General features: G+C 32.8%; 1 protein-coding gene across 2 annotated transcripts in view; it reads left to right on the top strand.

Moving 5' to 3' along the window:
• The window catches only part of LOC143598128 (serine/threonine-protein kinase ATM-like), a 34,166-nt gene extending 19,669 nt beyond the window's left edge, over positions 1-14,497 (top strand). For both annotated transcript variants that reach the window (XM_077076426.1, XM_077076425.1), the window contains exons 38-79: positions 22-68; positions 630-816; positions 929-1,150; positions 1,829-1,900; positions 2,034-2,103; positions 2,198-2,315; positions 2,681-2,804; positions 2,952-3,089; positions 3,181-3,291; positions 3,378-3,425; positions 4,158-4,262; positions 4,359-4,445; positions 4,755-5,072; positions 5,179-5,294; positions 5,824-5,890; positions 5,967-6,041; positions 6,543-6,662; positions 6,876-7,040; positions 7,136-7,234; positions 7,871-8,022; positions 8,347-8,548; positions 9,340-9,387; positions 9,470-9,553; positions 9,653-9,736; positions 9,855-9,935; positions 10,027-10,116; positions 10,198-10,260; positions 10,362-10,502; positions 10,593-10,649; positions 10,834-10,893; positions 11,016-11,110; positions 11,193-11,301; positions 11,435-11,524; positions 11,641-11,720; positions 11,797-11,875; positions 12,058-12,104; positions 12,201-12,300; positions 12,648-12,779; positions 12,893-13,027; positions 13,782-13,847; positions 13,936-14,079; positions 14,167-14,497. In XM_077076426.1, coding sequence (XP_076932541.1) covers positions 22-68; positions 630-816; positions 929-1,150; positions 1,829-1,900; positions 2,034-2,103; positions 2,198-2,315; positions 2,681-2,804; positions 2,952-3,089; positions 3,181-3,291; positions 3,378-3,425; positions 4,158-4,262; positions 4,359-4,445; positions 4,755-5,072; positions 5,179-5,294; positions 5,824-5,890; positions 5,967-6,041; positions 6,543-6,662; positions 6,876-7,040; positions 7,136-7,234; positions 7,871-8,022; positions 8,347-8,548; positions 9,340-9,387; positions 9,470-9,553; positions 9,653-9,736; positions 9,855-9,935; positions 10,027-10,116; positions 10,198-10,260; positions 10,362-10,502; positions 10,593-10,649; positions 10,834-10,893; positions 11,016-11,110; positions 11,193-11,301; positions 11,435-11,524; positions 11,641-11,720; positions 11,797-11,875; positions 12,058-12,104; positions 12,201-12,300; positions 12,648-12,779; positions 12,893-13,027; positions 13,782-13,847; positions 13,936-14,079; positions 14,167-14,244 — 4,506 coding nt within the window. In that variant the 3' untranslated portion in view covers positions 14,245-14,497. The remainder of the gene's footprint in view (positions 1-21; positions 69-629; positions 817-928; positions 1,151-1,828; positions 1,901-2,033; positions 2,104-2,197; positions 2,316-2,680; positions 2,805-2,951; positions 3,090-3,180; positions 3,292-3,377; positions 3,426-4,157; positions 4,263-4,358; positions 4,446-4,754; positions 5,073-5,178; positions 5,295-5,823; positions 5,891-5,966; positions 6,042-6,542; positions 6,663-6,875; positions 7,041-7,135; positions 7,235-7,870; positions 8,023-8,346; positions 8,549-9,339; positions 9,388-9,469; positions 9,554-9,652; positions 9,737-9,854; positions 9,936-10,026; positions 10,117-10,197; positions 10,261-10,361; positions 10,503-10,592; positions 10,650-10,833; positions 10,894-11,015; positions 11,111-11,192; positions 11,302-11,434; positions 11,525-11,640; positions 11,721-11,796; positions 11,876-12,057; positions 12,105-12,200; positions 12,301-12,647; positions 12,780-12,892; positions 13,028-13,781; positions 13,848-13,935; positions 14,080-14,166) is intronic.
• The last annotated feature ends 2,875 nt before the right edge of the window (positions 14,498-17,372 follow it).

Genomic DNA, 17,372 nt, shown 5'->3' with positions numbered 1-17,372 from the left:
TTTCTTTATTTTCTTTTACAGCTTGTTAGGAGATCTAGTCATCTTCCACCGCGGTTGGTTATTTGCAGGTTCTTTTTTCTGTCTGACATATATCAGTGGAAGTTTGGTTTTTGAGACATATAGCCAATTTCTAATGGTTTATTTCATTGCATTTTTTTTTCAAGGACAACAACTTAACTGTACGCTTGTTCATTACAAAAATATAAAGAAAATGTGTTAAAGGGATATCCCGGGTGTGCGTGAAACCGAAAAACTTATATGTAATTGAACTCAAACAAAAAATCTGAAACAAAACGAAGTTTTGGATTTTCTTTTTTTATTTTGAATTTTAAGTTATAAGAATTTATTAAATAGTGTAACCCATATAATTGAGCCCAAATTTAATTATCAACTAACAAAAAGATTTAGGCTCAAATTTATTATTTTTGACCCATTTTTTTCAGCCCAAAAATTTCAAGCTCAAATGGTAATATGGTATAACTGATAACCAATAACCGAAAAAACCGAAGCAAACGGTTTTCCAAAATTAATTTGGTTTGGTTTTATCTCAGGACCGACCTACGCACACCCCTGCTTGCTTAGGTCAACTGTCAAGTAATTGTCTGACCCTGTTGGTTAAATTTTTGCAGTCTTAAAGCTCTGCACAGTATCATGTTCACTGGATTTCAACGTGAAAAGAACGCACAGCAATTTTTTGGAGATGAATTTTGGCAATATGACAGTGAAATTGTACATGCTGTATGGACTCTAGTTCGAATGGCCAGTTCAGATGCAACAAACAGTTTTGGACAATATGTTTCCGACTTTTTATCACTGGTATTATTCATAACTCTATATTTTAGTTTAATTATATTCTTCCTGCATTGTATTACACCTTTGAGATATCCTCAATTGATAAAGAAGTGTATTCTGTTAATTCTGCCTTCAGATTGGTATAGGGGACCCACATCGTGTTGTTTTCCATCTTCCTGGAGATTCAAACCGGATGCATGTTTGCAGGCCTCTTTATTCTGATGGTGGCAGTGGCTTTAATTTTCTTATGGATTCGGGTTTATCTGAAGAACTGTTGATTGCAGTAATGCAGCTTTTGAAGAAGTATTTAATGGAAGAATCTGTTGAGATAATCGAGATGGCATCGCAAGCATTACGTGTATGTCATATACTAGCATGCAAATTTATCTTACATAAAGCATATTTATTGAAATAATGACATCGGGATTTTAAAATAAGTTCAAGAGTGAGCATGAATAGTAGTACTTTTGTTTGTATATATTTAAGTTTTAAGTATAAATAATCCCATTTTGTAAGTACAATAAAACAGCTTAATTTAATTTGTATGCATTTATTTTTATAAATATAAATAAAATAATTCAGTTATAATAATTTAGAGTACATATATATTATTTATTTTATAAATATAAATAAAATAATTCAGTTATAATAAGACAAGGGTACATGCACCAATCGGTCGGTGTCCCGATGGTTGAGTGTTATGTGTCTTATGTCCAAGGCTTGATGCAAAACTACTATCGAGCCGAGGGTCTCACCGGAAGCAGCCTCTCTACATCTTACCCTCCTCAGACCCTACTATAGCTTTGCTATTGGTGGGATATACTGAGTACGATGATGATGATGATGATGATGATATATTATTTAGTTTTAGAAAGCTTGGTGTATACAACTGAGAGAAAACAAATTTGGTGGAAAAAGGGCTAATCTTATCGAGTATTCTTCTAGTCTTCTTTAAAAACTTGTATAAGATATGCTTAAAGTATTTGATTTATTTTAATCTTCTGTATATTCATTAACATACACAACCATTGACCAGGGGATACTTTCAACTGAAAGGGGTGACCGAGCTTTACTGTCACTTAGTTCTTATGAGAGGTCTATACTTGAGGTAATAGCAATAGTTTGCCTTTTTACAATTCTACCCATGCCAATACTTATTGATTTAATTTCAATTCTGTTTTGTTTATCTATATGAACACTTTTTAGTTTTGTATTAATGTGTTCACTGGGCAAAATTGTAGGTTCACTCCAAGGGTGTTAACACAGAACTAGTTCGGAGTTCTTTAGTGGATCTGGAGAGGAAGTTTAATGGTACAGTCTTAATTTTACAAATTTTCCCTTTTCTAATAATTGTGTTATAATTTTAATATTGTTAATATTGTAACCTATTTATTACTACTTTTAGGTCAAGACATTTCAATTGAAAAGACTGCCACTTGGGTGACTAGTGGCAAAACATTTGAGACATGGATCTGTCAGCTCGTTTACGCCCTTATTTCTTTTAGTGACGATACTATCTTAAGGTACCAATTTGAGTGATTTTTCATTTAATGGGTCAAATGGGTTTAGTTTGTTTAGCTAAACAGAAAATGGGTCAAGTAGGTCGAACTTTGGTCAAACTGCATTCAAAATGCTCAAAACCTTAGAAGTTGTTTTACACCTAGAGTTCCAAAATTATTGTCCACAAACAAAAAACAGCACAATTTAAGACATGTACAGTTTCTAATCTTAATAATGAACTAGATGGATGATTCACGTGGTTTGTCAAAATTTCACTTTTGGTCCCTAATTTTTAGAATTTACATCACTGGTCTGAACTTTTGATTATTTTGTTAATTTTAAAGAGGAAAAAATAGTTTGCAAATATTTGAATGGATATGCATAATAGGTTATGCCAAGATATCGTGTTGCTGAAAGCTGAAGTTGCAGAGCTTCTTCTGTCAAATGTTATGGTTAATCTTGCAAAGAGGAAGAATTCAGACACTGATCTTTGCAAGCTGATTTCTGTAAAGGTTATCTACTTAATTTTCCATTTTTTCAATTTTAGTATGGTTTGACCAAGATTAATATACTGTTATACACACATGGATATTGGCATGTAGTATAATATTGATTTGCCAGATGATATGGTCATGACAAGGTGATGTTCTTATATTCAGGTGATGGAAGAAATATTTATTGAGTCAAATAACTTGATAAGATCAGTTCAGGTTATTTTGGACGCACTCAATGAACTTCGACTTTGTCATGTAATGGAGAGAGCTGCTTCTGTTCCATCTAAAACCGAAGGCGCAAAGGTAAAACATTATTAGAAACATTACTTTTAATATTATATTGTCTTGCCAGTTGCCTCCATTACTCTTTAGTTACTAAAGTTTGATTCTGCAGCACGTAAAGTCATCTGGTTATAGCTCTAGATCCCGTAATACACCACATAAGTCAAAGGACCTTACTGCAACATCTAGTCAACCATCGGCATCTACTTTGACTTGGGAAAAGGTTAACGTATTCTATGAATTTATTGAACCCAATGTTATATCTATACTTGAATTCATTATTTACTCGTGACATTCTATATTTCTCAGGTTTATTGGCTTCCAATTGACTACCTTGTTGTCGCTAAGTCAGCTATTGTGAGTTAGTTTCATTGTTAAGTATCAGTTATAGAGGTTGTGGTTTCACTTGTTTACATAGAAATAAGCCAATTAGGGTTGTACTTTGTTGATAACGGGCCAAAACAGGAAAATTCTTGTTACCGGTTTTGGAACCGATATTGAAACTGGTTTGACAAGCATCGGTTAGGAACCGACCCGAATTGTAGAGTTAAAACTGGTCAAAACCCGGTTTCAAACCGGTCAAAGCCAGTTTTTGACCGTTATGAAACCGGTTCCAACCCGACTCGGTTTTGGAACCGATATTGAAACTGGCATGACAAGAACCAGTTGAAAACTGACCAAACCATAAGGATTGAAAGTTGTAACTAGGCTGTAACCATTTGGTTTCAAACCGGTCAAAACCCGGTTTCAAACTTGCCATACCTGATTTTTGACCTTTTTCAAACCGGTTCCAACCCAAACTGGCACCAACAAAAACCTGCATTGAGTTTTGTTGACCCAAACCGGAACAGGTTTTGTTCAAAATTCATATTTCATACATTAGTTATTTGCATTTAAATAATGAATGGACTATAGAAATGTTGACAGGTGGACCCCAACCCATTTGTCCCAAACATAAACTTACCTCGCTTTAACCCATTACTCAACCAGATGACCACCCTCATGATATTTAATTTTCTGTAAATAAAAAGTGATCCATTTTTTTCTAGTGTCACTACTATGTGACTTGTATCTATTATTAATTGTTAGGGATGCGGCTCATATTTCACTGCGGTATTGTATGTGGAGCATTGGTGTCAAGAGCATTTTAATTGCCTTACGTTAGGGAGTCCAGATTTTTCCCATTCAGAGATGGTAAGTTAATTTTCTTTTGGATATTATATATAACATTACCATGTTAAAGAAAGCATTATGATACATCATTTGTGATCTTTTCATTATGGTCATCAGCTGCCTCACCACATAGAAATTCTAGTCTCAGCAGTTACTCAAATAAATGAACCAGACAGTTTGTATGGAATCATCCAGTCACACAAGGTGCAGTTACTAAAACTTGTTATCTATTTGGTACGGGTCAAGTTGGGTTGACTCAGAACACTTTTTTGTTTATTCTTTCAAATAGTTTGCGTGAGCTTGGAATTCGATTGCAACTATATTATTTATACATAATAAAAATTTTGATAATGATTTAGGAGGCTTTACACAATAAATTAATACTTTGGGTGACATCGACCCATTTTTGTATAAGCTATTTTTATTTAAACTTTTGACAGTTTGACCCATTAGAAGTAAAACGTTATTCAAATAAATGTATTGTTTTTAAGGTTGTCTTTTTATGACGTATAGTTGACATCACAAATAATCACCTTTGAGCATGAGGGTAATTGGAGTAAAGCTCTAGAGTATTACGACCTACAAGTACGGTCTGAAGCATCGATTGAGATGGGTAAGTCTTCCCTAGAGGTTCTCCCTGGAAACTTTCATCCGTCTTTACCTTTATCGTCCTCTAAATCAGATGATGAAATGAGGCAAAGAAAACCACACAAAGGGGTAATTAAGTCTTTACAGCAAACTGGTTGCACTCATGTGTTGGATATGTATTCGCAAGGGTTAATGTTACGGAAAGGTCGGATTCAGGATGACTTGGAATTCAATGAGCTACAGGTATGCCCTTAACTTTCAATAATATAATTTGTTTTACTTTCGTGATATCTATCTCTTCTTGTTTTCATCTGTTTTGTGTATGGTGATGTTTTCACTTTCTTTGTAGTTTGAAGCTGCTTGGCGTGCAGGAAATTGGGATTTTTCTGTACTGTACACAGGCTCTAATTCTCTTAACTCAAATCAGCAAATCAAACACAATCATTTTAACCAAAAACTGCACAGGTATAAACTATGTTTAATTTTTGAAATACGTGACAAAGTACGCAATGTGAATCTTGTTGTCATGTGTTGAAGTTTTTCTCATGCTATAATCTTCCTACAATTAAGTGTCAACTTGCTGTTTGATCCACCTTCCATGAGTGGTGCACATAATTTGTTGCATAACATTGTTGTATCTATTAGATTATTTATTTGTGCACGGTTTCAAATATTTCTACCAATTATAGCCATTGAGCTTTCTTATCCGAATTTTAGGTATTGAGATACATATTTAGGATTAATCGTCTGTAGAAAAGAACTTTCCACACTCTGGCAATGGGAGTTTTGTTGTCTTTAAAGTTTAAATAGTGAAAAAATAAATAAAAGCATGTTTATAGGATTTGTGGGATAAACATCATGCTATTTGGAATTATGGATATTTCAAGATTTTTCTACATGTTATGCGCATGAATTGATTATGTCTGTATATTTGAAATCATAAAGCACATATCTTTATTTGTTGCATAAATCATTTTATAATCTGGGGTGCTAGCTGTTTGAGGGCTTTCAAGGAGGGAGATATCAATGAGTTTAATCTGAATCTGAAAGAATCTAAACAGGTAATTATGGGTTTGTATTGTAGTTGGATGAAATTGGTTTTCTGAAGTTCATTTTTAACTTTTTCATTCATTTTAGGAGCTTTTGTTTTCTATCTACCATGCAAGTGAGGAGAGCACGGAGTATATATATTCAACTATTGTGAAGCTTCAGGTATGTGATTCTCAACGATTACACAGTTTGTTTGCAACTTAATAAGGCTTGTACAAAATCTTCTGGTCATCTACTTTGGAACTTGAAGTCCATACTTTAAAGTGAGCGTATTCTTAATTTTATGTTTAAAATAAGTGGATGTATATCAAGCATCATCAAGATGGTTCATGGAGTATGAATAACTTAGTCTGTTGAAAATGCACCTTCTATTTTGTTTAATGCTGTTAGTTATTTATGAACCTGTCAAACAAGGAGATTAATAATTTAAATAGTTTATATACTTTGGATTTGTACTTTGTATAGTATAAAATGCAACAACATGGTAGAATTAATATAAATTTTGGAAGTGAGATATCATTTCTTAGCATACTTGAGTTGAAATTGTTTTACATAAAAACAAGGAAGGGAGATATCATATTGGTAACTTTGTTAGTAAACTTGAGTTAAACAATAAGTTTAAATGAACATTTTTTATAATAAGTTTTTGTGGACCTTTGGCAGATCTTTTGTCATCTTGGTCTGGCCTGGGATTTGCGATGGGCATCGTTAGATGGAAAGGAAGATAATCACACCGAGAGACAGAAATTGTCATCTGGACCGTTTACTCCCAACATGGACCAGGTATAATTTGCCAGTTTCTGCTTTGAATGTGTCATTTTAAGCACAGCCTGAATGGGCTGGGTTGACCCACAAACCTTTGTTTATCCATTTGTCCTTTTTATGAAAAGTTAACACGCCGGTTATTATTACATAAGCAATCTTATATAATTTGAGCAGACACGAACGTGTGTGTGAGAATTGGGAAATCTAATGCCTTGAAATTGTTTTTTGTAGTTATCATGGTTAAATAAAGAATGGAGCTGCATTCTAAACCGTGCACAATTACATATGAACTTATTAGAACCATTCATCGCATTCAGAAAAGTAATGCTTCAGATTTTAAGCTGCAAGGACTGTACGGTCCAACATCTGTTGGAATCTGCATCTATTCTTCGTAAGGTATGCTCTTATACTGTAATAACTTGATAAAACACAAGACTAATTCTTTATAAAAACAATGTGATGGGGAAATGATATTTAGCCTCATTTTTTAGGGATGCAGATTCTCTCATGCCGCTGCTGCATTGCATGAGTTTAAGTTTTTCTACATGGGCAGCACTGGAGAAGATTCTAAACTTTACTGGCTTGGAAGGGTATGCGTTAATTTTACCAGTTCACCGTCTTATGTATTTTGTTAACATCACTTTAGATTACCATCCATAGGCCTGTAAACGAATCGATTGCACACGGAGGGAGTATGTTCATGAAGGGAACATGTTCATGTTTGCTTATTTAACTTAACCGAACAAACGATTGAACACTAACAATCAAACGAACGGAATTTTCTTGTTCGTGAAGAAATTGACGTGCTCGTGTTTGTTTATGTATGTTCGTTAAAAGTATAAATGAAGGGTTCCCGAAACATAACTGACCATAGATAATCAAACATAACTCTGCTAAAACAACTAAAAGTAAATGTGAACAATGTATTGGGCCTAAAGCGTTTTTGAAACTATACTATTTGTAACGGGCCTAAAAGTAGATATATTAACGAACGTAAAAGAACAAACTTATACAAGCGTAAACTCCCAAACATAACTGAACATAAACGAATTAAAGCGAACACTCACGAACATAAATTAACGACCGAGACATGTGCTCTTAAAAGAAACTTGCCGCAGAACGGTTCACTCATCGTTTGGAGTTTGGACAGTCAACTTTTGGACAAAGCTTGTGTGGCGCGTATCAAAGTGTATCCTGTTTTGAACCAATCCACTTAATTTTGGCAGGTTGAAGAAGCAAAGTTACTGCGGGCCCAAGGTCAGCATGAGATGGCAATTAATCTTGCAAAATATATATCTGAAAGTTGTAAGGTGAACGAGGAAGCTGCTGATGTGTATCGCCTAGTTGGCAAGTGGCTGGCTGAAACACGTTCTAGCAAGTTTGTTATATACTACACCTCTTATTCGTTTTCACTTTCTGTCATACTTGTTTTTTTTCAGATGGCCGTCATTATAATTGTTTTAATCGTGCTAATTATGATATCAAAAGAAGATTTATTATGATCATGATCATGATCATAATCCTGGAATAAAACATTTTAAGAAGTTGTAATGCAATTCATTAGACAGACTTTACACTTTCAACCCACACGACCTGTTTGGGTTGACTACCTTTTTTTTGTCTGACCCGTTAGATATAAAGCATAATCCAAACCGAGTATTGAATGCAGTTCTAACTTTACTGTTAATTTTTTGTTTTGTAGCTCAAGGACTATATTGGATAAGTATTTAAAAAATGCAGTTTATCTTGCTAATGATAACAACGCTACAGACAAAAAGTCTATTGCAAGAAAAGCCCAAACGCAGTTTCATCTTGCTCATTATGCTGATGCTCTTTTTCGTAATTATGAGGAAAGACTCACTTCTAATGAGTGGCAAGCTGCTATGCGTTTAAGAAAACATAAGGTTGTTTATACTCTTTTTTCAATTATGAATAGTTAGTGTGCTAAATATGATTACAAAAACTATCTTATTACAATATTAATTCAGTTTTGTACACAAAGCGATTTAGAAGGTTGTGTACACTAACTTACCCTCCAGATGATTAATCAGTTGACCCATTATTTGGCTTGTAAACGAACCGAACGAACATGAACGAACAATTAAGCAAACGGAGTATTTTTGTACATTTTGGTTCGCCAAGAAAATGAACATGTTTATGTTCGTTTTTTAACATTATGAACGAACGGTTCATGAACATAAATAAAAGAACATAACTGAACCTAGTTGAACGAATGTAACTGAGCTAAAAGCAGTTAATAGTAACGTGAAGATGAATGTTTTGGGCCGGAAAAAAGTTATTAAAACTTTCCTAAGTTGTAATAGGCCAAAAAATTGGAATGAATATATTAACGAACGTAAATGAAAGACCTTAAACTAATGTAAACTAACTAACATGTAAGAATGTTGACGAATGAACATAAACAAATTTAAACGAACGAACGTTCATAACATAAATGGACAAACAAGACACGTGTTCATGTTTGTTCGTTTGACCAAATGAACAATTATTTTTGTTCATATTGAACTTCCTGCCGAACGGTTCACGAACTGTTCACTGAACATTCTGTTCGTTTATGGGGCTACTCATTATAAGTAAATGGGTCGAAAATGCCACTTTAAATTTAATAAAAAGGAAGTTTTGGTTTATCAATCAATACGTAATCACAAGCTTTTAAAAACGGGCAATTTTGTAGACGAAGGAGCTGGAGGCACTATTTAGACGATTCAAGAGTTCATCCAAGGCAAGTGAACATTTACACATTTCTTTTTTAAGTCATCAATGGGCTACATATGGTTTCCATACTTTTCATTTATGGTTTGTAGGGAGAGAAAGCAGAGTATACAGTGAAAATACAAGAGTTGCAAAAACAACTTGCAATGGATAAAGAGGAGGCTGAGAAGTTGCAGGTAGAAAATCAATCACGTGACAATTGCACTCATTGATTTCAAAATTCTGTGTATACATAAATATAGTGTTTATATATGTGTATATATTACATTTTTCAGCAAGATAGGGATAATTTTCTCAGTGTAGCACTGGAAGGATATAAGCGATGTCTCGTCATTGGTGACAAGTATGATGTGCGCGTGGTATGATCTTATTCTTATCTATCTCCAATACCAATGCCTATATTTTGGTTTATATATATTTTGAAGGTGCATATATTTGTTATTTTACATCTTGATGAATGATTAATGACTTTATCAGGTCTTCCGACTTGTATCTCTTTGGTTTAGTTTATCCACAAGACAAATTGTTGTAGATGGAATGATCAGCACAATCAACGAGGTACACAAAGAATGAAAATATTTATTAGTTGCTGTGATCAACCTATACACAGTTGATTTAAGATTCATATCTATATATGGTTATTATATAGGTACAATCTTACAAGTTTATACCACTAGTATACCAAATTGCTTCAAGGCTCGGTAGCTCAAAAGACAGTCAGGGGCCTAAAAGTTTTCAGGTTAGAACTTGATGAATGTCTGCAATGTTTTTCATTTTGTTTTAGTTTTCCTTATTTCATTTTTAGTTACCTTTTGTGCAGTTTGCTCTGGTTTTTCTATTAAAGAAAATGGCAATTGACCATCCATACCACACGATATTTCAGGTAGTTTACAACTTTCGGATTCGCTAACGAGTCAAATGGATATTTACTATATGTGACTCAAAATCTAGATAACTATCGATTTTCTGTATGTTTTCTTCTAGCTTTTGGCACTGGCAAATGGTGACCGCGTGAAGGACAAACAACGAAGTAGAAACTCATTTGTTGTGGATATGGATAAAAAGTATGCTGCGGAAAGCCTCTTAAAAGAGCTATCTTCTCACCATGGAGCTGTTATGCGACAGGTCCCCCCCCAGTTTTAATAATTTTTATTATTGACAATGTAAAGAAAATCTACAGTAAGTTATTTAAGTGATGGCTTGTGTTTATTATAGATGAAACAGATGGTAGAAATTTATATCAAGCTTGATGAACTAGAAACAAAACGAGAGGTAATCTTTTGAATCCCATCTGATCCATTTATGGAAATGACTGTAAACATGATGGTATGTTAGTGTAAATATGTTAGCATATCTAGTTTTTGAGCACAGGACAGTTGCAACACTATTTAAGTACCAACAGTTATTTTATCTGCCTTTTGAGGTTTATTACTTGCTGACTAGATTATGTTAACAGGATACCAATAAAAAGATTGCTCTACCAAGAGATATTCGCAGTGTTCGGCAACTTGAACTTGTAAGTGTTGTTTTTTCATCTATTAAGTATGAACATATATGGATTATGAAGATATACAACATTTAATAACGTTAACTGAATTCGTATTGACTACTCTCCTTATGTTTTTATTGGATTTGTAGGTCCCGGTAGTGACATCATCGTTTCCAGTTGATCCTAGTTGTCAATATAACGAAGGGTCTTTTCCTCATTTCAAAGGCTTAGCAGATTCAGTCACGTATGTTTACAAAGTGTGAATAATATCATCTTTTAACATATACTGACTTGTCGATTTATTTATTTATTTAAAACATAAACAGGATCATGAACGGTATAAATGCTCCAAAAGTTGTTGAGTGCCTCGGTTCAGATGGTAAAAGATATCGCCAGCTAGCCAAATCTGGAAATGATGACCTCAGACAAGATGCGGTATGGATATAATTTCTCAATCTGTAACTGTTTCTTCATAATGTATAACTAACGATGTCAAAAAAAGGATCATTAAATAACCTAAGTTTAAGTTTGTTTACTGTTGTATTAAATTAAAATAAATGTATTGCAGGTAATGGAGCAGTTCTTTGCTTTGGTCAATACTTTCTTACAAAACCACAGAGATACATGGAAGAGGAGATTAGGGATACGGACATACAAGGTGTTTTCATAAACTCATAGACTCATAGTTAATGTTTCTCTAAAATATGTTAAAAACTTATTATTTTTTTAATAGGATTGGAAACTTTAAAACTATACTAATGTTTTATGAAACAGGTGGTTCCTTTTACTCCAAGTGCTGGTGTTCTTGAGTGGGTTAATGGCACATTACCGTTAGGCGATTATCTTACAGGAAGGTCAGTGAAAATATGTTTTTTTAATCCTTGGGTCAAGACTTGAAATATGCATTACCTCAAATTGTCTACTTTTCAGTTCGAGAAGTGGTGGGGCCCATGGACGCTATGGCTTAGGAGATTGGTCATTTCCAAAATGCAGACAGCATATGGCTACAGTAAGTTGCTTTTGATCCTGTTTCATTTAATTATTTGATCATAATATTTTGCATTTTAGTTTTAAGTCTTGGACGTCTCTTCAATCTTTGGATCATTTTTGGTTTTGCTGTAATGGATCTAAAACTTTGTACTAGACTACTAGTATATTCAGTATAATTTATGTTTATTTGTTTTGATATAGGAAAATAACAAGCGCAAGGCATTCCAGGAAGTTTGTGACAATTTCAGGTTTTTTGCATCAAAAATTTTATATTACCAATACCACGAAGCCATTAATTTCTGTACATATGTATTTTTTATGTTTATGATTATTATTATTTGCAGACCAGTCATGCATCACTTTTTCCTAGAGAGATTTTTACATCCAGCTGATTGGTTTGAAAAGCGACTTGCATATACAAGAAGTGTTGCAGCTAGCTCAATGGTAGTTTATTTTTTTTTCTTTAGTTATCAGTATCCTTGATTTTGTTCTTTTAAGTTCCATTAATTTGCTTGTAAAATTTAAGTTTATTTCATAGTTTTCATCCACTTTGTTGCTTCCTAAAGACCCTTTTTATCCAATTTTTCTATAAATTTTTAGTGTGCCAGCTTATATTTCATTAATAATCAGTTTTTTCAAATAAAATAATTTATCAAGTTATGCGTATTAAGTGTATTGGTTGTCTTTCGACCTGCTTTTTTTAAGCCAAGTTTTTCAATGCTATTTGTTTAATCCGTTAAAGATGAAACATAAACTGAATTGGCTATTAACTTTTTGTCCTAAATTTTTAGGTGGGCTACATTGTGGGCCTTGGAGATCGACATTCCATGAATATCTTAATTGACCAGGCAACAGCAGAAGTAGTCCACATTGACCTCGGTGTCGCCTTTGAACAAGGCTTGATGCTCAAAACACCTGAGCGGGTTTCTCTCTCGTTCTTCCTTCTGTTTATTATAATAATTATTATTATATATTTATTATTTTCATTCCTTCATTTTTTCCTGATATAGTGTTGTGTAATGTGAATTGTGAGTAGGTCCCTTTTAGACTGACAAGAGACATTATCGATGGTATGGGGGTAACAGGCGTGGAAGGGGTTTTCAGAAGATGTTGTGAAGAAAATCTATCTGTTATGCGAACAAATAAAGAAGCTTTATTGACCATAATTGAAGTAAGTCATATAAAGTAGAAATGGCAATCTTGGCCTGTTTATAATTCGGGCTATGCCTTATCTCAAGCTAAGGGTGTGCACGAAACCGAATTGTAACTGGAATAACTGACCTAACTGAAGTGTGATAATTGAACCCAATAAAAAACCTAAGGTTTGGTTTTATGTTTTTGAGAAACAGATTTTTTGGTTCAATTATGCTATCAAGCAAAAAAAAAGAAAACTGAACTGGTAACTGGATTAACTGACATAACTGGACATTTTCAGTAGAGTTTTGCTATTAGCAAAAAAATAAAAATAAAATAAAATAAAAACTGTAATCGGAATAGCTAACGTAACTGAACCAAGCCGAACCCAATAAAAAATATGCGATTTAGATTTAAGTTTTCTATAAAACCAAACCAAACTGAAAAACTGAACCCATTGTGAAACCAGTATACTGGAAAAAACCGAAATCAAACGTTTTCGAAACCCAAAAAAGCAGAATACTCGGTTTTTTGTTTGATTAGCTCAAAACCAACCGATGTACTCCCTTATCTCAAACGAGTAAAATTAAATATATTAGCTTAAGAGATAAACAAGTCAAACGGGCACGAGCTATAACTAACACATTTTTTTCTCAAAAAGTAAGGTTCCGCTAATATAACGTATTTTTTTAATCCATTTTAGACATGCCCACTAAGTATATTAATTTTTGACACAAGTGTTCCAGGTCGGGTCTGTAAAGGTGATTTAAGTGAATTTAAATATAATGCAGGTTTTTATCCATGACCCTTTATACAAGTGGGCCCTATCGCCTCTAAAAGCTTTGGAGCGCCAAAAGGTACTTAATCAGCATTTTTAATTCATACATACTGCTTTACTAATTAATTATTTCCATGTAACAATGTAAACTCGTTTAATGATGTTAGGAAACCGATGATGATCTGGAGGCGAGTTTGGAGGACTCAGAAGAGCAATACGAAGGAAACAAAGATGCAACACGTGCTTTGCTGCGTGTTAAACAGAAACTTGATGGATATGAAGAAGGTGAAATGAGAAGTGTACATGGACAGGTATATAATATCAATTTGTAAATTCACATTTAGGATAAACCTAGGAATGATGGCTTATATTTAGGATGCTTGTGTTTGTTTTGTTAGGTTCAACAATTGATACAGGATGCGATCGATCCTGACCGGCTGTGTCATATGTTCCCGGGATGGGCATCTTGGTTGTAGTTTAGATCAAATAAGCGCTGTACATATTTTTTGTCCCGAGTTTACCCTTGTTCCCGATTTGAGGTATTTTGTGCAGGCTTATATGTTTTCTGTTTTACCTTGTTACCAACTCTTATGTAAGTAGTCATGTGTTGATGTATTAGATCAGTTTCTTGTTCCATTCTATACATGTATGAAACAGAGCTAGTTAAAATAGTCTTACTTTTATATCATGATTTTTTTCATGTATTTGCATTCATGTTGATGTTGGTTGTATTTTATATGCACCAACCGCAAACTTTAAAATATACCTTTTTTTAGTTAGAAATATAATTTGTTAAAAGTGCAGCAGAAATCAAATTAACTATACATGGGTTTTATGATGTAAAGTCAGTTATAGTGGAAAAATATAGAAGCCATGGGTTTGTTTATATATTTAACTTCTCCAAATTAATTAACAGAGTTTCAAATAAAATGTTCTCAGTAGCTTTGGTTTGCAATTATTAATATGTAAGTAGGTTGTCGTATAAAAAAATATTGGTCTCAAAATTAAGCGAGTATAAATCAAATACCATACTTCGTTTATTGGTTTACCCGCACCCTTAAAAATATCAAAAAGTCCTAAAAACGAAAACAAAAACAATCCGTGCCGGTACATGTTGTGTTCCAGGTCGTACCTGGTAGGCTACCGGTACTCGGTACATTGTTCTTTCTTAGTAAGAAGCAAGCAGCTTGTGATATAAAACTTGTTACAAAAATAGCTATTAAAAAGTTGGTCGTAAGAAAACTAGCTGATACGAAATTTAAATTAAATATTATAGTTGTTTTTAAAAAAACTAGTTATAAAGCTAGCCGTTATGAAATTAAAAACAAAATTTTAACTTGAATAATTTGTAATAAAGTGTTTAAAATTTGTTATATCTAAAAAGAATCAGGAATACAATTTGGAAAGGTACATCATATGATTTGTATTGGTCCATCTTACGATTCGTATAGTATCTTATATGAGTCGTATAGTTGTCATATGGCTCGAATGACAGCTTTACGGCCAGTATAGTCACTAATGCCCGATCGCTTTCACCATATCATGAATGATGGAGTTTGTTAACGGCGGTGACAACAATTTATATCAAGTTGTTGGTCATGGTACATAGGTTTTGTCTCATGTTTCCTTTTTAGTTTTTTTCTTCTCTTTACTTTATTAAAAAAAACTGTCTTAAAAAAAGTATTGTGTAGTTTCAAAAATATTTTCTTAACAAAAGTAATCTATAATTCATTTCATCCGAGTAGGTGTTTCGAGAAACTTATATGCCATGTGAATTTTTAATTTTTTTTTTATATTTAACCAACCCTAGAATACTTTTTTTTAGTTAAATCACTTTATAAGATCACTAGTTTTAGCCCGCGTATTACGCGGGTTTATTTAAGTTTTTGTTTTTATCATTTTGCATTATATTTTTTTAAATAATTGTTTTATTTTTTAACTGAGTTATGTTTTATTTATATTTTTTGTGAAAATGTCATAGAATAGTATCAAATTTTAAAAGTGTTTCGATTAAGTCACCCGTGCAAATTTTCTCTAAATCGGGTCACTAAATCTTCAAATCGAGTCTCACCGATTTTTTGTGTCAAAAATGGATGGAGGATAAGATGTATGAGTCGGGATTTGCAATATATTTAGTTAAATTAAAAAAAATAAAAAACGTTAATTATATTAACTTTAAAAATAAAAAATAAAATTCACGTCACCGCTCAACGTCAACATAAAAAGAATGATAAAAAGATTTCATATGTGAAACAACAACAACAATCATACCCGGTATTTCCTACAAATAGCCTAAGTTATTAGTAGGATCTGGGAATGGTGAGATGTAAAGAAACCTTACCTCTATCTCTAATGATACAGAGGTTGCTTCCGGCGAGACCCCCAACTCGAAAATAAATAGATAAACAAACCAAGCACGAGTAGTTTAATTCGTTTAATTAAACTGGTCAAGCCAAACGCAACCCATTTTTTTAACAGGGAGATTTCATGTGTGAAACAAAAAAGAAAAATGCTAAAAAAACATGTTAAACTCTTTAGTTTAATAAAATATAAAAATTAAGTGACTTAACTGAAACACTTTTTAAATATGAGTGAACTAATTAAAACACTTGAAAAAACTTGAAAAACTTGGTGACTATTCTATATATTGCCCTATTTTTTCAATAACTATTTAGACATAAATAGGTTAGGATTATAGATCAGTTGGAGTTATGATTTGAACTAAGATGGTGTGTAGGATTATATTGGTTGTATTTTTATTTGTACTTTGTTGTTTGCCACATCAAGTTTCTTATGAATAGTTGTCCAAAAGTTTTGTAAAAAGATTGTGACCATGCTACTGGGCCATTTAAAAGGGATTCAGATTCATTAAAAATTTCTCATGGAGCTAACATGGGCAATTTTTTAAAATACACATACAAATATACATTATGCAAACTTAACACATATATACAGTTTCAAAACATGTGCCACTTCAATGAAAAATACCTGTTTTATGGTAACTAATTTTATGTTTTTTTTGATAAAAATCATAATGACTATCAGTAAATATCATTAAAATTTTGATAAAGAATCACAAAATTATGGAAAATCGTATTCAAGTGACTTAATCCAATTTCAATTCATTTGTCAAGAATATGTATATAGTAAGAATGTATTTCACATTTCAATTTTAACGTTTCTTCAAACCAAACAAATCCAGAAACATTATTCAAATTCCAATTCTATTGAATTCTACAAACAAAACCCAACTTAGTTTTCTAAAACGACGGTGACATTATAGTAACACGATGTTTGAGAATTCGGAATCCTAGTCTCAGTTAGTTTTGAGCAATAAAAAATTACCTTTTGTATACATTAACCAACATTTCCGTTTTGCAACCTCTAAAACAATAAACCATTTCCTATTTGCTTTTTGAAGGCATTCAGTTTTCACATGACACTTCAACATGTTTTCACACAAATTGAGCATATCACAAAATTACAAGTTTTTTATAGAACATATTTGAATGAAAACCCGACTATACTAAAAGATAAAGTTTTATCTTTTTAGAAGAATGCACTAAAGAGTTAAAAAAAACTACAATATTTCATGCAATAAACC

Source organism: Bidens hawaiensis, unplaced genomic scaffold (genome assembly GCF_021521415.1).
Source record: "Bidens hawaiensis isolate Kalapana, Puna unplaced genomic scaffold, B.hawaiensis_p1.1 tig00049671_1, whole genome shotgun sequence".
Classification (NCBI taxonomy): Eukaryota; Viridiplantae; Streptophyta; class Magnoliopsida; order Asterales; family Asteraceae; genus Bidens; species Bidens hawaiensis.
This window is presented reverse-complemented; position numbering and strand designations above follow the sequence as displayed.